This window comes from Fukomys damarensis, unplaced genomic scaffold, assembly GCF_012274545.1.
Source record: "Fukomys damarensis isolate Sample0158 unplaced genomic scaffold, DMR_v1.0_HiC HiC_scaffold_21, whole genome shotgun sequence".
Lineage (NCBI taxonomy): Eukaryota > Metazoa > Chordata > Mammalia > Rodentia > Bathyergidae > Fukomys > Fukomys damarensis.
The window spans coordinates 12,421,034-12,443,086 of record NW_022900933.1 but is presented as its reverse complement, the minus strand read 5'-3'; the positions used below and the strand labels follow the sequence as shown (position 1 = coordinate 12,443,086).

The window sequence follows — 22,053 nt, the reverse complement described above, 5'->3', positions numbered from 1 at the left end:
CGAATTCACAGTGATCCTCCTGCCTCAGCCTCCTGAGTGCTGGGATTACAGGCGTGCATCGCTACATCTGGCTAGCAAGACCATTTCTTAAAATGTGTAAAAAGACTAGGGATGTGGCTCAGTGGTAAAATGTCTCTGGCTTCAATCTCCAGTACTGCTAAAAAAAAAAAAAGATAGAGGGGCCAGGGATTTAGCTCAGTGGTTCCACTGCCTGCCTTGCAAGCACAAGGTCCTGAGTTGGATCCTCGATACAAGAAAAGAGGGGGCGGGGAGAATATAGTCCTTTTGGCTGGAGTACAGGGTAAGGGAGAGAAGGTTGAAACTGGTGTTGCCTTGGCACATGGTGGGCACTGGAGCCTTTGATGATAGTAGTTTGCAGGGCCCCTTGGAGCCCATTCTGTGTCCATGGTGGGGTAGATGCTCAGCATGCCATCCATTGTGGGCTTGAGGCTGTGCTCCATGCTACTCCCACAGGCATGAGAATGTGGGTGATGTAGGAGGTCAGTCCAGAGGGGCTCACCCAGGATGAAGGCAGTCTCGGGGCTGACCCCATATGATGTCAGTGGGCCACAGAGCACACCCAGCGAAGGCCTAAAGTGCCACTGCTGTCCCCATTACTTTACCCTGTTAACAACTCTGTACTCTCCTTCCTCCCCAGCAACCAAGGTTTGGAAAGCAGAGTCATCACAGGCGAGGGAGCAGTGAAACCCATGGCTCTGCAGCTTTGAGAAGCCCACCACGTGGACAGCAGGAGTCCCCTTAGCAGCCGCCCTCAGTGTCATCTGCCCGTGTGGACCCAGATCCCACTCTCTCCTGCTGGCTCTGGATCCCCTCAGCCAAGGATGCCCCAGGGGAGCAGTTCACCACTGCTTGGCTTGGTCTCTGGCTCCTAGATCTGGTCCCCACTTTCTTCTGGCTTCTCGGGAAACGCTGCAGAAGTTGCCTTCTTACCCTGAGTGCTGCCCCTGCCAGCCTCCAGCTCTCCTCCTGCTGGGGGTTGAAGATTTCCGTGTCACCCGCATGACCCAGGCCGCTCACTACACATATAGGGATTCTGAGCAGCGGGTCTAGCCTGAGCTGGGAACACATCCATTTCCAGGCACCTTGAGAAACAGTTATTTGAAAGACAACTTGTTGCAAGATGGGATTGATTTTCAGATGGCTCCAGGGGATCAGAGGAAGGAGAAAACAAGTCTTTCCTGGAGCCTCCTGACCACCGTGCTCACTCTCTCCAGACAAGCAGCACCATTTTCCAAGCCTCCTGGTCCCACTGCTCCCTACAGGGAGAAAAATGAGCCCTGGAGAAATGGGCCCAGGCCCAGGAGGCCGAGGCCCGTCTGTCTGGCTTCCACGGCTCCCTTCCAGAGTTCCGAGTCACCGACTGGCCCACTTCCCTAGGACGCTGTGTGTAGAGAGTCACAGGCCACCAGGCAAAGGGCTTGTTGCACTTGCCAGCCCGGCAAGGGTGGCTGCTGATTTAACTGGACCTCACCCAGCCCGAGGCAGGCATAGCTCATGGTGTGATTTCGAGCTGTCCTGAAAGCTTTCTCTGAGGGACAGAGCCATTCAGTGACCCCTCTTGTGGGTCTTATGACTCCTGCATTTATCATGTGGTATTACAGTTCTTACAGTTTACAGACTGTTATCTTCCCATTCTCCTTGCTAGAATATTAGCTATCGAGGGCAGATTCCTTTTCTGTCTTGTTAACATTTGTGCTATCCCTATCAAAAAGGGCCTGGTATGTGGCAGGCATTCAGAAAATGCTTAGTAATAATAGTAATACCATAGATTTGCTTAGCATTTAGAAAGGTCCAGATGCTTTGTAATCATCTAATAGATCAATCTTTACAAAAATCCTGGAGGGTTATGAGTGCCCCCATTCTACAGGTCAGGAAACCAAGGCTGAGATGAAATGATTGATTCCAGATTACACAGCTCTAAAGCCGCAGAGGGGGGCTGGCCTGGCAGATGGGGTCGGTAGAGTCCGTTTCACTCTCGTCCTTCACAGGGTAGACCGAGAGGAGGGAGTTGACTTCCGGTGGCTCTGGGGCCTCAATCCAGCAGGCTACTCAAATAGCCCTGCTCAGTTGTGGCCAGGAGTGGGTGGCCATACCTTGGATCCACCTTCGGGCTTTGCCAAGTTCCTGGTGATGAAGACTTCTTATCACAAGAGACCCTAAGGGTCCCCTCCTGCTTTCCAGAGGGACACTGACTCCACAGCACAAAGGACACACAAATACCAACCATACTGAGTACACCCTTGGAATGACATGTGGACATCATGAACTCCAGCCTGTCTGGCTCCCTGGGGAGGAGGACTGTATCCCATCCATTTCCCCAGGTCTTGGGGTACCAGACCCTTTGGAGAACAGCAATGTCATCTGGGCTAGTTCCCCCAGCTGCGGAAGGGAAAACTCTATGAGGGGCTGGGGAAGATGCTGCCCTCAAACATCACAGGGATATACTCAAAGGTAGAGCACTTGCCTCACACATATGAGGCCCGGGGGCTTGATTCCCCAGTACTGAAGAAGCAAAACAAACTGAAACCAGGTCCCAAAAGCCCAGGATCACCAACTGCTCCTGACTGGAGGAACGGGAGGCCAGCCCCAGGGCAGATGTTCCCCTGGCCGTGCCAGCCACCCTGCCCAGGTATGTAAAGCCCGCTCTTAATGGCCAGCCTCAGGGCTTTTTCTGAGTGCTCGAGGGGGCCTGGCTAAAGGCAAACAGTTTCAGTTCCGGGGAGAAAAGGGAGGTGAGAGAGGCAGGCTTGGAGGACAGCAAGAGAACATAGCCTGGCTGAGCAGAAACCAAGCCCAGAGCCCATCAAGGCTGGGTGACAATGGATGGAGAGAGGGAAACCGGCCCAGCCTGGCCAAGAAGCCTGACAAGGGTTGGCCAGTGGGCTGGGCTCCCCGAGGGGCAGGGGCACAGAGGGACAGGTGGAGACTGCAGCCAGAGGCTTCTGCAGGGACTCGCTTCCTACGTCCACACCAAGCCAGATGCTGCAGCCAGATCAGGTACAGTCGCCAGCCAGGGCTTTGCTCCATGATCCTCATGGCCCAGGAGCAGAAGTTCCAGGGAATCCTAGGTCAGAAACCCTGAGAAAAGTAGAGGCGGGGGCAGAAATGACCGAGTCCAGGGGAGGTTAGTGGCACCCTGGATCACCTGCTACAGTTTCTATGTGTAATGAAGCAGCATTTATTTTTACCTGAGTAGATTCGGCTTCTGAGCACAGCAATGGTGGGGGTTTCCAGTTGGTGGGGGTTTCCAGTTGGTGGGGGTTTCCAGTTGGTGGGGGTTTCCAGTTGGTGGGGGTTTCCAGTTGGTGGGGGTTTCCAGTTGGTTTCCAAGGAAACATTAAGCTGAGCATCTGCTATCCGGTTGAGCGAGCCTAGGCTGATAGGACTCTTTTCTAGAATTATTTTGAATATCCTGCCTGAATTCTACCACTGCTTTCTTGTGTAGTAGTGGAGGGGAAGGGCAGCTCACAGGGGCCAGGCCTGGCTCCCAGGTAAGGACAGAGAGTTGGCTAAAGGCACCAGTGGTGGGGGGCCACGTCGATTGAGAGAAGTCCCTGGATGTGTGTTTCCAAGGCTCAGCAGCGTCCCGCTGTGAGGCAACAGCAGGCCAAGCTCAGTACAACACTCACTGGTCCCTGGGCTCTGGTCCCGGCCTGCCTCGTAGCAGGGCCACTTCTGAGTCTCCCAGTGCACGCCCGATGTGCAGGACAGGGTTGGACTTGAGCCCATGCAGTCTTATCTACACAGGTGAGACCCAACTGTTCCCAGGCGAGGGAAGCGCTAGGAAGGGCAGGCTTGGGAGTGGGAAAGGAAGGTGCTGGTGCGTGCGAACTTGTAATAAGTGGTTTTATTCCGGGTGTGTGTTTCATAAAGACAACGTCCTCAAGGACAGCTAGTGGCACATGCTTTGGTCAAGAAGAGGAAAAGCAAAACCAGAATTGGGCTGAGTCCCCACAAAGGACAGCTGACAAGCACAGAGCCTGGTGACCATAGAAGTGAGGAAGAGATCTTCTCAAAGGCGCTCTGAGCTGCAGTCCTTACTTTTACGAGAAGCCCACACCCGAGCCGGCTGAGGCTCCAAGGAAGACTTCGGTCTGGCCCCGGTTCTGTCCTCAGCTGCAGCAGGAGGCTTCCCAAGTGGACAGGGGATCCCGGGATGGGACAGCGGCAGTGAAACTTCACAATAGAAGACAGGGACAGTGAGGCCACCAAGGGGAAGGATTCCTGTGTTGTCTGGAGGCTTGCGCATTTCTGGGCACAGGAGCACTCCGAGGGGCGCTGGTGAGAGGAGAGCGCTGGACTACGCTAAGGGTGGTGCTGCAGACCATGGACACTTGCTCCTCACCCAAGAGCCATGTGGGGGAAACGGGCGATGGTGATTTAGGCACGGGGGGCGGGGGCGGGCAGCTCCGCTAGATGGTGGCTCCGCTGTAGAGCAGAGCTCTTTAAGGAGCCGGGAAAGTCAGTCCGTAGGCCTTCTCCCCAGAAAAAACGAATATATGCACACACATCATGTGGTATTGTGGGGACAATTTCTGGAGTTTCCTAAACCTTCTGGAATCCATGAAATCGCCATGAGCATATACTTTCTGTGTAAGACCAGGTACGGGTGTTCACACCAGGATAGTCTGCATCGGGACAGAGACGCCAGGGCTTCCAGTACCGACAGTCTTTCCCCAGGATCACACTGCTTAAGCCAGTGGCACAGGGCAGAATGGGTTGGGGAGGAGGTCTGGGGGAAGGGGGGATCCCAAAACAGGGCCGCGGAGGAGGAGTGGAAGTTGTGTTTTCAGGGGCTGGGAGAAGGATCTGGGAATTATCTACTCAAACAGAAGCCAACAGCCAGCTTCCCCGCACACTGTAAGAGCTGAGCCTTGGAGGGAATCCCTGCTCTTAGGGGAAGGGACTGAATGAGGTCTGGCCTGGGGGCTTAGGCTCTAGTCACTTAGGGGAGGTTCTGGTCCAGAAAGGAGGTCCCATTCTTGCTGGCCACCCTGACTCGTGGTGCTGTATTTACAGAGGCAGTGATCTATGAGAGCAGGAGGCTGCACATGACAGAACATGTGGCCGCCCATCCTCCAGTGGGCTCAGGCAGAGGCGACGGGGCCCAGCTGGTTGTTAAGGCCTGAGAGAGGTCTTGGTGGGCACATGGCCAAACCAAAGAGGGGTCCATTTAAAACGACACCCCAGGTCCCTCCGCAGCCTCCTGCTGGACCTGTGGGCCCCCAGAGACAGGACTGGGGGATGTCAGGCTCAGCGTGGGGCTGGTGAGAGGGGGGTGGCATGAAGTCCTGAGGCCTTGTTCTTTAATGCTTTGCTCCATCTGTGTTCTGCAAAGTGCCCATCCTTTTTCCCAGGATCACCTTCCTACAACACCCAAGCCCTGGGCTTGGCATCTCTCGGACAGGCTCCTGAGCTCACCTCCTTCCTAGTTGCTACCCACCCCTGCAGGCGGCCCCTCTCTTCTCCCTCTCTCTCTCTTTCCAGCTTTCCCCTCTCTTCCCCAGCCTCTCCACAAACACTGCCCACTTCCTCTTCTCCTGCTCTCCCCACACCAGCCCCAGGATCCCAGGTGGTCCCTGTGCAGGCTTCTGTCCTTGCTACCCCCAAGCAACATGGGGAGGATCCCACACCACTGTCTGGGCCCAAGAAGGGCCAAGGGAGAGGACAAGGGGCACCTGCCCAGTCTGCCAGCAACAGCCCGGCACCCTGACCATTGCCTCTCCCGGAACCTGGCAGGGTGGCCCCCTGCACCCTCCCTAGACCAAGCTTCGGAGAAACACGTCGCAGGGGTGTTTGCTGATGATCCTGGCAAAAATGTGAGGAGATGGAAGCGGCCCACTTGATCCCCACCCTAACCCCCTTCTGGTCCCAAAGTCTCATGCAAAAGGTACCGCAGGCCGGGGCTATTGTCATGTGTGTGGCAGCAGCTGCCACTGCTGAGCCTGGGTGTCAGCCTGACACTTGCTGGTCACCAGCTGGGCAGGCTTTGTCTCCAGGCAGAGGCCGCTGATGGAATGCTGGATGAAAGATCCTTTTCGCTTCCATTTCTGGAAAGGATTGGGGGAAAGAGGGAAAGAGAGACAGCAGCAATTAAAAAATAATAATGCTTGCACCTTTGTTTCACATGTATGTGTACAAACCTAGGCAAACCCCTCACTGAAAACCGACTGTGTGCCCCTTGTGAAAGGGCCTGTCCACCCCACCAGAAGCTCTGAGCCCCTTCTGCAGTTTGCCATTAGTTGCTATCCAGATTAGAGGAGGCAATGCAGACTCCCTTAGGCTGAAGATGGATTTTGTTTGGCTGGACAATGTTTACTTAAAATTTGGCTTAGTTACTACATAGAAGTTTGCATTTTTAGCTTCCACTTGGAGAATGGGCCCAATTTCTTGTGTGGCCTCAGTTGGCAGGGCTCAGGATTTTCCTGCTCTCTGCTTTACATGGAGCTCTCATTGTCCATTTTGCCACAGTGCCTGCCTGGTCCTGACTTCTCTCTCGAAGGGCCTTCCCCACCAGCTCGCTATGTCCTAGACTTGATGAATCTCTTCCCTGAACAACCTTTCTTCTTCAGGCAGCCCTATCCATTGCACCTGGCCTGTAACCATGAGGCTGGTTACCTAGACCTTCTAGTGGGAACTGGCTGCCATCTTTGCAGACATGGGTGTCCAGTGGAATGCTGGGAATACTCAAGTTCCCTCAGTCATGCCTTCACTTCCCGGGGCCTTCCTCCCCCAGGGCTGACAGGAGGGTAAAACAATTTAGAAAAGACTGGACGGAGGACAAAGTGTGGCCTGGAACACAGAGAAGGTATGAGAAGCTGAGACAGGTTTCAGGTCTCAGGGAAGACTGAAAAGCCAGGCAGGTCTATTTTTGGTTTCTCTCCGATTTCCTCCCATGTAACCACCTTCCCCTCCTTCCTATACCCACTTTGTCCTCCATAAGAGGTGGGAGTGCTCCTGACCATGTGGATGGAGCCCAGAGGGGTCTGAGCAGATGGGCACATGGAACAGGTAGGGGGAAAGAGACGAGCTCCACCTGGATGCAGGCCAGGGCTAGGGCTGCAGGGATTTGCGGAGGTGGACAGGGTGGGAAGTGGGGGCTGCAGAGTCTGGGCTTCCCTTGAGGGGCTATGAAGGGCCAAGCTTTGAATCAGCCTCACTGGGGCCATGTGGTCCCAGCTGAAAGCCTAGAGGTCAGGGTTAGGGGCTGAGAAAGGCCTGTGGCCCCGGCAACTATGGCACACTTCTGCTCTGTACCCATTAGTCCCTCACATTTAACTCCCTAGGAGGTCCTGCTGACCTGCTCACCGTGCATCCAGGTCGCAGACAGGGCCCTCCCCTGGGGCTGCAGCCCAGGCTTAGTGTGACCTCGGTATTGAGCCAACTCGAATGTAGCAGCCCCCTCCTCTGCCGCATAAGTGACTTGGACGCCATGTTGATGTCCTTTCATCCTTATGGCCAACGTGATCTGTACATTTCATAACCCAAGGAACACACCCAGTGCATTTTTGTTTCATGATGAAGGAATGAATCATCCAGGCACGAAAAGGTGCTCTCCAAACCACAGGATTCTCTCACTTACAGTGCCACCAGGCCATCTAAGGCCTCTCTGACTCCCCAGGCCACTGCCTGGAGATAAGACTTCACATCACAGAACTCGCCAATCCACAGTCTCCAGTTTCTGAAGGTTCCTTGCAGGACAGCAGAAAAGGGAACCTCTTGTTTTATATGTAAAGAGACTAGGACTCAGGGGGCGCAGGAAATGAGAGGTGGGACCTGTCACCTGCATCACACCTGGTCTAGGGCACAGGAGCCTCTTAGATGAACGAGTCCAGATGGCCTTGTGAATAGAACCAAAGACGGACCAAGAGAGGCCAGAGGCCAGAAGGATGAGGCAAGGGAGATCTGTTCGTCCAGTCCTCCAAGAAGGGAGAGGCAGGGCACCTAGAGTGCCCTGGGGCCTGGCAGGACTTACAGGAGCAGAATGAAGGGGCTGGCTCAGCTCAGCTGGGAAAATAGATGCCTCAGCCCACAGAAGTATTTGAGGGGAGGCTGCCGGGCAGACACTTCCTCCCTCTGGCCTCAACACACAGCTGGCAGTACAGGCTCGAGGCTTCCCCTCGGGAGGGAGGTGAAACGGCAGCCTGTGTGCCAGCCCACTGCAGGGCAGGGCAGAGGGTGTGCAGCCTGGGGCAGAAATAAGCCACACACCCCCACCCCCAGTGGGAAAGTGCTTCGGCAGCATCCAGCAGGGCCGCAAGCAAGCCACAGAGCAGCCCCGCCTCACGACATGCGCACATATGCAACTCCAGGGTGCAGGGAGAGGACCCGCTGCTTTTCCTGAAGCACACTTCCAGTCATCCCTAAAAAAAGAGCTGACCTAGGCAGACAAAAGGAGTGAGAGAGCCGCGGGTGGTGGCGCCATGTCTGTAATCCCATCTACTTGACCGGCTGAGGCAGGAGGATCCCAAGCTCAAGTCCAGCCTGAGCAACTTAATGAGACCTTATCTCAAAATAAAAATGTTTTTAAATGCCTGGGCAGGTAGCTCAGTGATAGCGTGCTTGCCTAGCATGGAGGCCCTAGGTTCAATTCCCAGTATCAAAAAAAGAAAAAAGAAAGAAAGAAAAGAGCAGAGAACAGATAAGAGAAGTGGGGAAGGAAGAGAAAAGAAAATGAGGGGAGCAAAGGAGACGGGGTGGGAGGAAAGCCCTACAGGTTAGCGTAGCTGGCCAGTCAGGCACAGGGGGCGCTACCAGAAGGGTGGGCAAGGCAAGGGCTACAGCAGCCTCTGGCCTTAGGTCCTGCACCCTAGGAGCAGAGCCCTTCCATCCAGGAAGGTGGCAGCACAGCAGGGAGCCAGGGTCTCCTCCTCACTGGCTGCTGAGTGTCCTGAACAGGTAGGTGGCTTCATCTCTCCAAGCCTTAGTTTCTCCCTTGCAGGTCACCCTGATCTGTCTCTTAGGACTCGGGGGCAGTGTGGGTGACAGGGGCAGACAAATGGACCGGCCTCACATGAGCCAGTCGTCTTAGCTTGAAAATCACCATACCCGAGCCTCAGTTTCCCCAGTCAGCCAGCAGTCAAGAAGTACTGATTGGTGCAGTTAAGACTGTGAGTCTGGGCCAGGGATTTAGCTCAGTGGTTCCACCACCTGCCTCGTAAGTGTAAGGTCCTAAGTTTGATCCCCAGTACCAAAAAAAAAAAAGACTGTGAGTTTAAGTCCTGGTTCCACCCTGTCCCAGATGTATGGTCAACAAGCCTGATTTACTCACTTGTAAAACAGGGCTGGTACTAGGACTCCCTCCTTGGGTGGCAAGGAGGACAGGAAGTGAGGACCTGTGGGAGACCCCAGCACAGACTGGCAGGAAGAGCTCACTCTTACTTAGGCTGTGTGGCTGTCGGGCTGGGAAACAGCATTAAGACAAACTGCTCCTGCCTCAGGTAGGCAGGATGTGAAGCCAATACCTAAAGAAGCATTTCTTCTCAAGTGAAATCAGAGGGCTCAGATGTGGAGTGAGGTCCTGCAGCTCCTCACTCTGGAGCGCCTATCGGAAACTGCGAGTCTCAGGCTGCTCCCGTCACAGCCTGCAACACCGGCCGCATGTCCCCCTGGGGCTGCAGGCCACCTGTGCCCAGGGCTGGAGGCTCACCTGTTTGCTTTCTCTTGAGTTGCACATCTGCAAGATAACTGGGGACCCAGGAGAGGAGGTGGAGGTGGAGGTGGAAGCCAGACACTTGCCCTGCTGCTGGATGAGATGGTCACTGAACAGCCAGGCCTGCAAGACAAGGAAAGGACAGCGCTGAATGGACCATGGGAAGACTGATCATATAGCAGGTACACCATAGGCTTTCATAGACTTTTCCACAAATAATTTTTGGAGCAAGGGGAGGGTACATCGGTATTCACTGTACATATCATATAATTTCTCATTTTTTGCTTTTCCCTACTGGAGACTGAACAAGAGTGTCTTCACACTGAACATACCCAGCCCTTTTTTATTTTGAGATTGGGCCTTGCGAAGTTGCCCAGGGTGGGCTGAAACTTGAGATCCTCCTGCCTCAGCCTTCCAGAGAGCTGAGACTATAGGCATGCACCACACCCAGCTCATGTTTTCTGTGAATTTGAACAGTGCTTATAATCAAATACTGAGATAGGGAAGCTTAGCTGGAGCCAACCAGAGGGCAGTCAAGGAGGTATCAAGGATCAATAGGGACAGGAGAGGATAACAGGACATGGAACCAGGGAAGCCCGGAAGTGCTGAGGTCTTCATGGCCAGCTCTAGTGTTGACGGGGGTGACACTCATGTGCACAGAGCCCTCAGTGCTGCTGCCCATCACATGAGCTAACCATAGCTGCACCCCAGGGAGAACTGGTCACTGTCTGGGTGACATGGAGGAGGTGCACGGCAAAACTGTGCAGTGCACACATCACAGAGTGAGGACCACTGAGAAGCAGGTTCAAGAGGGGTGTAGACAGAATGAGCAGAGTGAAGCCCCTGGCCCCTTCCTGACCAATGCCCCTGGCTCCTCTCCAGCCCCCAGTCCTAACTCCCAGACCCTCAGCAGCTTACCTGGGGTGGTGGGGGATTCTTGGCAGACCCTCGGCAAATCCCCATTCCAAGCAGGAAGTCACCAGCTGTATCCTGGCCCTGGGATTCTAAGCAATTAACCCCCTGCTTAATGATGCCGGGGAGCACTTCCTTCACGGGGACACTGAGAGAAAAGACAGCAATCAGGCTGGGGCCCTGCCCTCCGTGCTTACCCATGCCCTCTGCCAGCATGTAGGTCCTAGTCACCGAGGCCTCTGAGACCTACAGGCCCAATGGGGATGGGAGCAGGGCAGGAGCAACCTCTGGGAAGACCGGGCCTCAGCTTCCAGAAGGTTCTTCCAAGGGGCCCGGGGCCACCCAGAGGATCTCGGAGGGGAGAGCTCAGGCCGAAACACAGGGCTCCTTGGCCTGGAAGAGGAAGCCTGGGGAGAAAATGGGGCCCAAACTAGGCTCGTGACCAAATCTCAAAAGGACAGGGAGCCCACTGTTTGAAGAGGCCAACTTGAAATATGCAAACATGAAAATGTGCTCAGTCTCACCAGTAATTAAAGAAATATATGTTAGAGAGTTGCCACTATTTGTTTACCATATATAGTTGAGTACATACATAAATACATGTATTTTTTAATGACAATGCCCAGTGTTGGTAATAGCTGTGAGACTGGATCTTCTCATATCCTACTGGTGAGAACATGAGTGAGTCCAGCTTTCTGGGAGGACAGTGTAAAATTAAGAATCAATGTCCTTGGGCCAGAGATTTAGGTCAGTGGTTATGCCACCTGCCATGCAAGTGCAAGGACCAGAGTTCGATCCCGGTACCAAAAAAAAAAAAGAATCAATGTCCTTAAAAATGTGCACCTCTTTGACCTAACCATGCCACTCAAGGAACTTAATCTATGGAAATAATTATAGGTGTATTAAAAGATACTCATTTCAGAGTGGTTGACACTGAAAACATTGGCATCATTATCCAACAATAGGGGGTGAGCTAAATCAATTCTGACTTATCCACAAGGTAGAAAAGCCTTAGGTCATTATAAATAACTACAGGAAAGACTAACTTGTGAGCATCCTGCCTCAGCCTTCCAGAGTGATGGGATTCCAGGGTACATCCCACCCCATTTAAATTTTAAGGTAACACAGAAAAACATGAATCTAACCTCTCTTGAAAAAATAGGGGGGTGAGGCCTCGCTGAGGTTTCCAGCTCATGGACCGAGGTATGGGGTCCACAGGCTCTATCCAAACATGGTAAGAAACAACTGCTCTTTTTACTTCAGCACTTTGGAAGTGACACATGTGGCTAAGCTTAGTCCCCTCAAAAGCAGTCACTTCAAGAAGCTGTTCATTCCTTACATGTTTTAATTCAATGTTCTTCCCCTCACAGCTGTCATCCAGGGAGCTGGGTCTGTCCAGGCTGCCAACTTTCGCCCAACGATGCTGCTGTTACTCACAGTGTCCTGGAATTTCTTGGAAACTTCTGCAGACTCAGTTCTGTCTCATTACTCTCAAGACGTGCGCGCATGTGTGTGTGTGTGTGTGTGTGTGTGTGTGTATGTGCATGCGTGTGTGTGTGTGTGTATTTGGAATGTGAGATGATTTTATCTGCTTTTATCATCTAGCACATTCCCTGGGCTTGGCTTCAACCTAACTGTGGCTGCTTTCTAGAAATCAAATGTGCCTTCAAAGGCAAAGATTTGCCTCCTTCAAGGACACACTGGCTCTGAGGGGTGGAGTTTCCCAGAAGACCATGGCAGCATCCCTAGGATGACGCTGGCAGCAGCAGGACAAGCTACACCCCCTACTTGTGACAGAAACAGAATGCTACCTTCAGTCATTCTTGAGGCCTGCAGACTATGACATTTATTCAGTCAAAAAATGTTTATTAAGTGCCTCTTTTGTGACAAGCATTGTTGTAGGTGCTAGAAATAAAGCAACAAATAAAACAGATTGAAGCCTCTGCCCTCATGGAGCTTAAGGCAAGCGTGGGAGGCGACAACAGGTATAACTGGTCAGCTGTAGGGGCCGGGAAGGCCTACGGAGGAAAGTCCAAATGTGAGGGATCGGGTGCCCCTGCCAAGTCAGTGTTCAGGGAGGGTGTCCCTGAGGCTGGGAGACGGGTCAAGAGCTGAGGACGGTGAGGAAATGAACCATACAGCTGGACCAAGACACCAGAAACAATTTAGGAAAAAGGAAAACTGGCTGACTCACCAGCCACAGTCCTGTCCTAGGGGCCATAGTTCCACTCAGCACCCCATTTGTACTCTGTTTCCTCATTTCCCCATGCTTCTCGTGGGGGTTGTAATATTAACGGATGCACAATCTTTATTTAAATCACTGTATCAGGGTTCACTGAGCCCAGCCCCTAGTGTCACTTCTCCGTTTTTCATAGCAGCAGATAAGCCTGCAGTAAGTATCTGCCTGTCAGCAGCTCTTTGCCTTGGCTGGTTTATTTCCTCAGGATAAACTCCCAGAAAGGGGAGAACCAGGTCAAGGGTGAGGAAGGTTTCTGCAGCCTTTGCTGCATTAATGTGGTGTTTTCCCCAGGAGACTGATATCCATTTCTAGGTCCAAGACCTAGCCTTAGGAATGTGCTGCCCACCACACCTAACTGATGACTCCAGGTAAAGCCCTCCCAGGTCCCGCACAGCCCTGGGGCAGAAAAAGGAGCCAGACTATGGGTGGGAGGTATGGGGGTGGCACACTCACGTGAGCTCAGGATAGACGTTCTCCAGGTACCAGCGGAAGGACTTACAGTCCATCTTCTTCCTCTGCTCGATCCTTGTGGCCACACTAAAGGAGGAGATGAGACCTTGGAGTGCCGTGGGATGACACAGGAGGTCTCCCTCTTCCCGCAGGCCAGGAGCCACGCGGGCCTGTCCTGCCCGGCCTTGACCACTTGCTTGCATCATCCTGGGACCCACAAGTCACTTCAGGCCTCCTGGTCTCCCTCCTCTGCTCAAATCCTGCTCCAAGCTTACTGTTGCAGAGGAACCCAGCCCTCCGGGTTCCCTGGGCTTCTCATTCTTGGAAACCTCAGTTCATCACCACCAACCGGTCCTTATTTTCCCAGAGAATTTATCAACTACAAATTCCCCTTTCCTGCCTTCCAGTTTAGGAAAAAGAGTCTAACAAAATGAGCAACCTTTAAACGTCTTTGAGGCGTTTGGCCAATAAGAACCACCCGATGTGTGCTGGGTACCGCGGCGTTCAGTCCCCTCACCCTCCTCAGCTGTGCCAACCACAATGGCCACGGCAGAGGCCCCCTCAACCTCCTACCTGAGCCTCAGTGTCCCCTACAGTCAACTGGGGATACGACTACTCACCCCAGGAAGTTTTGTGAAAATCAAATGAATTTAAGGGGATAAGAAGTGCTTAGGCCTGGGTAAGTCCTCGCTAAGTGTTAGTTTGTCACTAAAAGAAATAATGAGGGACAAACATTTAGGGATAGGTATAAATAAATACAGGGAAGATGATTCATTCACAATCAATCATTTAACAATGTTTTCAAACTCTCCTGACCTCCTTAAGGAGGAGGTAAGTAGATCTTACACATGGTGTAGAATCCCCAGGTGTGTATGCGCGCACACACCAGAAATGAGTTTTGTGAAACAGCACTTACCTTTCATTGCAATCAACTCTGATTTTATATTTTGTTCTGTTCTAATCTAATCTATGGTACTTTTTTCTTCCCCTCTTTTGTAATGCTGGTCACAACTCACTAAATTGATTTCACAACCCACCTGCATTTTGAAAATGCTTAACTAGATTCTAGCCCTAACCGTCCCTGCCTGGAGAAAAGGCTGACGGATGAAAATTTTGAACGGGGGTGTAGGTAAAACCCAAGGTGTCTTTTGCAGGCAGCCCCTTCTAAATACTCCTACAGATGGCGGCTTGGGGACAGTGACACTCTCACACACCCTGAGAAGGTGTGTGCTCCTCAAGGACCCCTCTCTGGCTCCCAGAGCCTCGAGAGTGGAGGCTCAGTTGCTAGGGAGACTTCAAGGGGCTCCCTCATGCGAACACCACTTCATATGTTGCTGGGGTTCCGCTAACATGGCGGGGGAGATGACCAGGGGTGGGAACCCACCTGCCGAAGGCCTTCCCAATGGCTGAGGGCCGGGCCTCGTAGTAGTACTGCTTGTATTCATCCATCCACACCTCTGCAGTACGCTTGGTGTTCCTAAAAAGAGGGGGAGGAGCAGAACAAGGTCACAGAGAGGAGACAGTGTTAGGGTTAGGATCGAGTTCAGCTCTTATAAAACTTTTGTCCGTTAAAAATATATACTTAAGGAGAAACGTTGCGCTCTGTGTAGCTCAGATGAGACTCAGGAGAACACACGAAACAGTGCCGATTGCAGTGGTATAAACTGGCACAGTCTCTTTGGAGGACACTCTACCAACGCCCAGCAGCTTTGTAGCTACCTCTACTCTTTGACTCCACTTGAAGGACTGTGTTCTATGGAAATACCTGAGTGTGGGCAAAAAAGACCCGTACACGAGTTCAGCAAAACATTGGTGACGATCCAAATGCCCTCCAATGGGACAATAAATGCGTGACAAGGAGAACAAGGCAACCTTGAACAAAAGGACCGTGGTGAGTGTGCGCGGACACAGATTGGGTGTGTGACAGGGTTGGGACAGAGAAGCGTGTCACTGAAGGGGTGCACAGCACTACCCACTATCATGCATGCATGGAGGTAGGTGTATATTAAAATACTGAAAGGTTAGGCCAGTGGTTTAATAACACTGGTTAGTTCAAGGCCTGAAATGGTAGGCTAGCTACTATTAACAGTGGTTAGTTCTGATGAGGCAAGTGGAACATGCCCAGCAGAAATAATAGATACAAAGACTTCCACATTTTTCTCTGTAATAATATAAAAAGTGAATACATGATGTAGATATGTATGCATAAAATTTATTTTGGTATTGCTTGAGTTTTTTCCAGAACACGTATATGATTTTTATAATTATAACCACAAAAAGGGGATGAGAAGGGTAGAGTAAAACCCCAGGCCGTTCAGTTAGCTACTGGGGAAGCCAGGCCGGACGGAGTGGAGAAGCACCCTCAGGTGGAGGGGATGCTCGCGCGCCTGCCCCTCACCCTCCCTTTAACACCCCTATCAGGACAGCGGGGCTTCCAGATCTGCCCAACAGCCCACTCTCCTGTGAGACCAAATGTACCCTGTGGCTGGGGGCATAAATGGACAGATGCTTGACCAGGTTGGGACACTGGCATCCGTGACCAGCACTAGGGGTTCCCTAGGGAGAGTGGCGCTCAGTCAGTCACCGGGGAGTCATTGGGAAAGTTTTCCAAGACTCATGGGAAAAGGGAGTCAAGAGACAGCCGGTGACAATATTCCCAATTCATCCTTTTATCCCTTGGAGTACTGGGAACCCTAGAACATCAGACCTGGGAGGGGAAATGGGGAAACTGAGGACAGGAAGTAGGGTGGCAGCTAAAGTCGCATGGTAATCGGCAAGGTGGGGTCTAGGGCCGGGTTCGCCTCCTTCCACGCCAGGCCTACTCCCTCTGGGACCTACCTGATGTAGGTGAGGGCATTGCCCTCGGGGAAGTTGTAGGGGTGTCGCTTCCTGAAGACATGGCCCACCCGGCTGCAGGGGACGATTTCCAAACTCCCTCCGCACATCCACACCCTGAAGGAGAGCTCTGCAGGAGACCACACTGTCAGGAGGGGAAAGGGCCCCTTGACAAGTCCCCCTTAGAGAGGGTAGGAGCGGGTACTTGCTGGGGTCAGAACTCCTGAGGCTGATTAAACGGGGCTCTCCCACTCCTTGGACATGCTTATCCCACGCATACATGTGCGCACACACTCACGCACACACCGGCAGAGCCCTAGGACAGCAGTGGGAAAAGGTGTGAGGAAGCTTGGGCTGAGCAGAAAGAGATCTGCACCCAGTGCAGCAGGAGCATTTGCAGCCTGGGCCAGAAGCCCCAAGCTCTGCACACCCTTGGGATAAGGAAATTGGCCACCAGCCACCCACAGGCTGCCCCTGCTGCACTTCTCTGCCTGTCTCCAGGCCAACTTCTAGGCCCAGAGGGGCTCCGTTTCCAGGCCATCGCTGCCTCTCTTGACACACTACCTTCTGAAAGGCAACGGAGCCCAAAGGGCTTTTGCAGATGACCAGCCGGTGTGCACCAGGCCATGACCAGATGCGGCTCAAGCCAGGACCCACCTCTTCCCATTCTTGGGTCCACACATGGGCGCCTGCCCTAAACTGCCAGGCATCTGCTGTTCTCCTGGGCAGACCCTGCAGTTGGTCTTAGCAACGGATGTTTAATACCGGAGACAGACCAAGAGGGCATTAAGATCTACATTCTGGTTCCGCTTCTGCCGGACCAATATTAGGCTAGTTAAGTCAGCTCATCCCAGAGTCTATACCATCCACCCTGTCACTAATCAGGTTGTTTTTGTTGTTGGGTTTTTTTTTTTTTTTTTTTTTTTTTTTTTTTTTTGGTACTGGGGACAGAACCCAGGATCTTACGCTTGCAAGGCAGGCAGCAGAACCACTGGGCTAAATCCCGGGCCCTATGAGGTTGTTATTATTACCAGCAATGGCAACAAAAGTAGTAACTATCATCCATTTACTCAGCATCACTACGTACCATTCTCTTCATACCCACTACCTAACTCTCACTGCAACCATACGAAGTCAGAATAATATTCCCAACGCCGCTTTTGAGACAGGTCCTCACTATGCTGCTGAGGCTGGTCTCGAACTCCTGAACTCAACTGATTTCCGTCTCTGCCTCCTGAGCGCCGGGACTATACACAGGGGCCTGCCACAGTGTCCAGCTTTATCCTCACGTTACTTTCAATAAGGCTGATGAAGCTCAAAGATGTTAAATAGCCTCACCAAGGTCATCCACCTATTCCGTTCCAGAAGTACAACACAAAATTTAAACTCTGTCCAGCAGGCTGAACGGTCTGAATCGGATTCCTTAGGGCATTCAGTGACTTGTTCATACGCTGCTCTAGATTCCCTGTACTCTAGTATGCTGGGGAGACAGGCACTCAAAAAGGTAACAGAAAATATGAGCGTGTGAGAAAACGTGTAGCGTATCAGTGGGTGAAGAGTGCAAAGGAAAAAAAGGGAGCTGACGAGAGTGCGTGGAATTGCGGGGACCAAATTTCTAATTAGGCTGATTTAGAGGAGTTCCCACTGAAAAGGGGGATATTTGAGCTAAGCCCTGAAGCAAGTAACAGGGAGCCATGTGGCTGTCAAGGAAGGAGTTTTCCAGGCAGTAGACCGGCAAGATCACATTCCCAGAGGTAAGAGTGTGGTTGCAGGTTCCAGGCACAGCAAGGAGGGCTGGCAGCCGGGGAAAGTGAGGCAGGGCCAGAGGGGTGGGAGATAGGGATTAAATTCATAGGGTGCGGTGGAGAGGAAGCCCTCCTAGTACAGGCCCCAGGGTGGGGGCTTTAGATGTTGCTTTGAGTGGCATGGGAGCCCTTGCGGGGTTTGAGCAGAGAATAGAAATGATCCATCTGTGTTTGAAAAGGATTCCTTGGGATAGGGTAGATAGTTTGGTTCCAGAGCATGCACGACGCCCTGGATTCAAGCCTCAGAACTTCCAAAATAAATAAAATCGAATGAAAAAATAAAAAGCCTCCTAAGGGGAACTGCAAGGTTTTCGTATTTGCCAGGCCCAACTCAAGGTGACCTCTGGCTCTCGAGTTTCGGGGCCACAGGAACAAAGCTCAGTTTGGGCATCTCCCTTCCTTCAAAATGGAGTGAAATGAAAGGCTCACAGCCAAGAGACTCCCAGCCCAAAATCAGTCCTGGCAGCAGCTGAACATCTGAGCACCACAGCAGCCCAGACAGTCCTTTGAATTTCTCCTCAGAAACACAACCCTGGCCAGGACAACTCTGCAGTCCACCTTTCAAGTTCCCCAACCACAGAGCTCTGCCTCAGGCAGAGTTTGAAGCAGCTATTTGATCACACACTGTTACTCAGTCAGTCAGCCCCCAGCCCAAAAAAATAAGAGAAAGAAAGAGGCCTCTGGAAGCAGGGGGGCCCATTCCTTTCCCAGCTTTCAAAGTCTTTACAGGAAACTGACTTTGCCAAACCAGGTTCAGGCTGAGACCCAGGACACAAAGGAGGTCACTTAGGCCCAAAACACAGGAAAGGAGGTCAGGATGGACGGGTCACTGCAGCTCCAGCTCACAGAATTCACTCCTCCAATCCCTGCCTAGAAATTGTTTCCAAGAGTAAATCCAAGGGGAGACAATCCCACCCCCGTGTCTATACATTTAGTTGGTGCCAAGCGGGCTTGGTTTCAGCCTCCCTGCTCAGAGGTCTACTATCAGGAAAGAGGGAGAAAGCACACTTCTAACAGACTTAACTTTGAAACACCCCCAGCACTTAAGAGGCTCTGCTACAGGAGCTGTGAGATGTGGAGATTCCTGATTGAAATCTGGAAGGCAGCACCTACCTCAGTTTTCCCATCTGCCAAATGGGTGAGGGGCCACTAGCCCCACTCACTGCTGAAGAGAGCAGGTCACGATGAGAAAGGAGACAGCAGGAAAGGACGGGAGGAGCAGGAATGGGCCTTTGTAATTTACAGGATGCAAAGGGCCTACTCTTTGATCCCCTGGGCTGGCCAGCTGCCCTTTTCCATCTTGCTTGGTGTCGGCTGCACCACAGGGATTCCTTCCCTCGGATGACGGGTTTGGCCAGTGTCAGGCACTGGTAAGGGACAGAATTATCTCCAACACCCTCCTAGCTGGGTGCCCTGGGCTGGCTGCGCGAGGCACAAGACCTGTTGGGGGCGCTCCCTCCTGTCTTCCCAACCTCAGGGTGGTGATAGCACCCTGCAGTCTCAGCCCCACCCTCGACAGTCCTGCCCCTTGTGCTCCCGTGCTCACACTGTGTAATATACCTGTAATAATAAATTTCAGTCCGGGCCTTGGACTGACATACACATTCTGTCTAAGCAACACCCCTTCCACTGGCTCCCTGGGAGACAGCACCTTTCACTTCCTCCTCTGTAAATGAGGAAACTGAGGTTCATAAGAACTGACCACCTCACTCAAGGCCACCAGTGAGCTCACCCGTGCAGGACCTGGTGACCACTCGCAGAGCTCTACAGCCCCAGTACCCAGCTAAGGAGCAAGGGGCGAGAGGTGGATGGAACTCCCTAGTGAATGTTTCACCCCTGCTGGCGCCTCCTGTACTTGCTTTCTGGGGGCCTGGCTGCTTCCTGCCCTGCTGGGGACGGTGTGGCCCTGTCGTCTCGTTTTCAGCGATGGTGACCCCGATACCGGGGGACACGTTTTATTGTCCTCTCATTTCCTACTCCAACAGCCTCTGGAGGAAACTGAGTCAAGGGAGACTTTAATTTGCCCAAAGGCAAACAGCTTGAAGGTGGAAGGGCCAGGGATGGCACCTGGGCTGCCAATCCCACAGCTTACCGGCTGTACCTGCCCAGCCTTTCTGGTGCGGAGGAAGCTGTGGTCCATGTTCAGTCTGTGTTCTCCACACACTCGCAGCTCTGGGGCCACAGGCTCCATCTAAACACCTGAGCTTTTTTGTTGTCTAGCTACAGCTATGCGGCTCTGGTTAAAACTGTTGTACTTCTCTGCACCTCAATGTCTTCCTTCTTTCCTTCCTTCCTTCCTTCTTTCTTATCTGGCACCAGGGATTGAACCCAGGTTAAACTACATTCCTAGCGCTATTTATTTATTTATTTATTTATTTATGTATGTTTACATTTTAAGACAGCATCTCACTAAGGTGCCAGGTGGAACTTGAACTTGCAATCCTCCCGCCTCAGCCTCCCAAAGCACTAGGATAGCAGCTGTGCAAAGTCACACCCAGCTTGTGCCCCAGGTTTTAATCAGGAAAATGGAGAAGGCAGTATTTACCTCACAAAGTTCTTGTGAGGATTAAATGGCTTAATATGTGTAAAGTCCATAGACTGCTTGCAAAGAATATGCTCAGCTGGTGCTACCACTACTGCGGTTGTGTTTACTGTTATTTCCAGACTCACCAAAATTCTCTCCTCCCCAGATGTCCATCTGGGCATCGTACTTTCCCAAGTGGTTAAACCAGGCCTTGTCGATCACAAAGATTCCTCCAGCTATGACAGGTGTCCTGGGGACAAGGAGAGGGAAGGGACAGCCCTGAGTGAGAGCAGCTGGGAGCCCTTTCAGGGGCCCTAGGACCGCAGGCCATTGGTTCCTAGTCCCCGCTTGCAGCGTTGCTGGGACGTCTGGCCGGCGGTAGGGCCTTTCACAGCGGTTCCCAGGCCCCTGACCTTCCCATCCCCGCAAGCAGGTTCCAGGGCTCCGAGGACCCAGAACACAGACTGAGGACCCTGAGGAGCCCTGCAACTGATCCAGTCGCCCACATGCCTCCCAGGCTCCTGGCCCAGGAAGCAAGGGGCTCCCTGAGCCCACAGCCACCCTGACCTGATGGGCTTGGTGGGGTCTGTCCGGGTCATCTTCTGCTCCAGAGGGATCTGCTCCCATTTGAAGTGCAGGCTCCAGTCAAAGCCTAAGAGACAGGGCAGGGTGACGATGGGGCACAGGGCAAGTCCACTGGGTGCTGTTGGCCCCCGCGTTTCCCCTCCCCTCGGAGTCTCCACCAATACAGCTGGATCCCAGAGGGCCTTGGGCCCCACGCACTGTGACTCCTTCCTAGAGAATGAGTCAACCCCTGCCCTCCTGCGGCTCATGATCCACTGCAAGAAGACGCTACACAGATAAACATACTTCTTCAGTTGGGGTGAAAAGTGCATAAAAAAGAGAATATAGAAGTGGGTGCCCATGCCATTTTAGTAATATTTGGCAAAGGCTTTCTGAAAAGGTGATGTTTCAGGGTAGACCTGCTTAAAGGATGGACCCACAAGGATATCTGTGGAAAAGGAACTCTAGGCAGGGGCAGCAGCAAGTGCAAAGGCTCTGAGGTGATTCCCTCAAAGGCGAAATACTTGGCTTCCCTCAGGATCCCACAGAAGCTGCAGATCTGATCAATGCCAGATCCATTTATCGGGAACCCAGGCCCTGAACAGGAAATCCTCTATGCCCAGTAGCTACTGGCCACAGTCTCTAGAACAGCGGTGTCCAGCAGAACTTCCTGTAGGGGTGGAAATGTTCTTTCACTGCACTATCTAATGTAGCAAAACCTCAAGTGGCTGGTGAGCACTTGAAATGTGGCTGGTACAACTACAGAACAGAATTGCAAATCTTGTTTCATTTTAATTAATTTCAATATCAATAGGCAAATGTAGCCTTTGTCTACTATGAACAAATAGCACATCTCTGGAGTCAACACAAGAATGGTCCAAAAGATAGATACACAAGGCAAGCCACAAAACTAAGCCACATATGTCACTGAGAATGTTTTAGGAGTCGTATAAAAGAAACCCACAAAAACGTGAAGTTAATCTGAATAAAATATTCTTAATGCGATACATCTCAAATAATATTTCAACATGTAATCAATATAAAAATACTA

At 52.3% G+C, this 22,053-nt stretch overlaps 1 protein-coding gene across 1 annotated transcript in view; it reads right to left on the bottom strand.

The window, feature by feature from the left end:
- Positions 1-3,843: 3,843 nt before the first annotated feature.
- The window catches only part of Galnt16 (polypeptide N-acetylgalactosaminyltransferase 16), a 56,986-nt gene continuing 38,776 nt past the window's right edge, over positions 3,844-22,053 (bottom strand). The window contains exons 8-15 of the mRNA XM_010645359.3: positions 21,006-21,090; positions 20,585-20,688; positions 16,113-16,239; positions 14,659-14,751; positions 13,278-13,361; positions 10,592-10,733; positions 9,671-9,796; positions 3,844-6,071 (exon numbers count right to left, since the gene is read on the bottom strand). Coding sequence (XP_010643661.1) covers positions 5,934-6,071; positions 9,671-9,796; positions 10,592-10,733; positions 13,278-13,361; positions 14,659-14,751; positions 16,113-16,239; positions 20,585-20,688; positions 21,006-21,090 — 899 coding nt within the window. The 3' untranslated portion in view covers positions 3,844-5,933. The remainder of the gene's footprint in view (positions 6,072-9,670; positions 9,797-10,591; positions 10,734-13,277; positions 13,362-14,658; positions 14,752-16,112; positions 16,240-20,584; positions 20,689-21,005; positions 21,091-22,053) is intronic.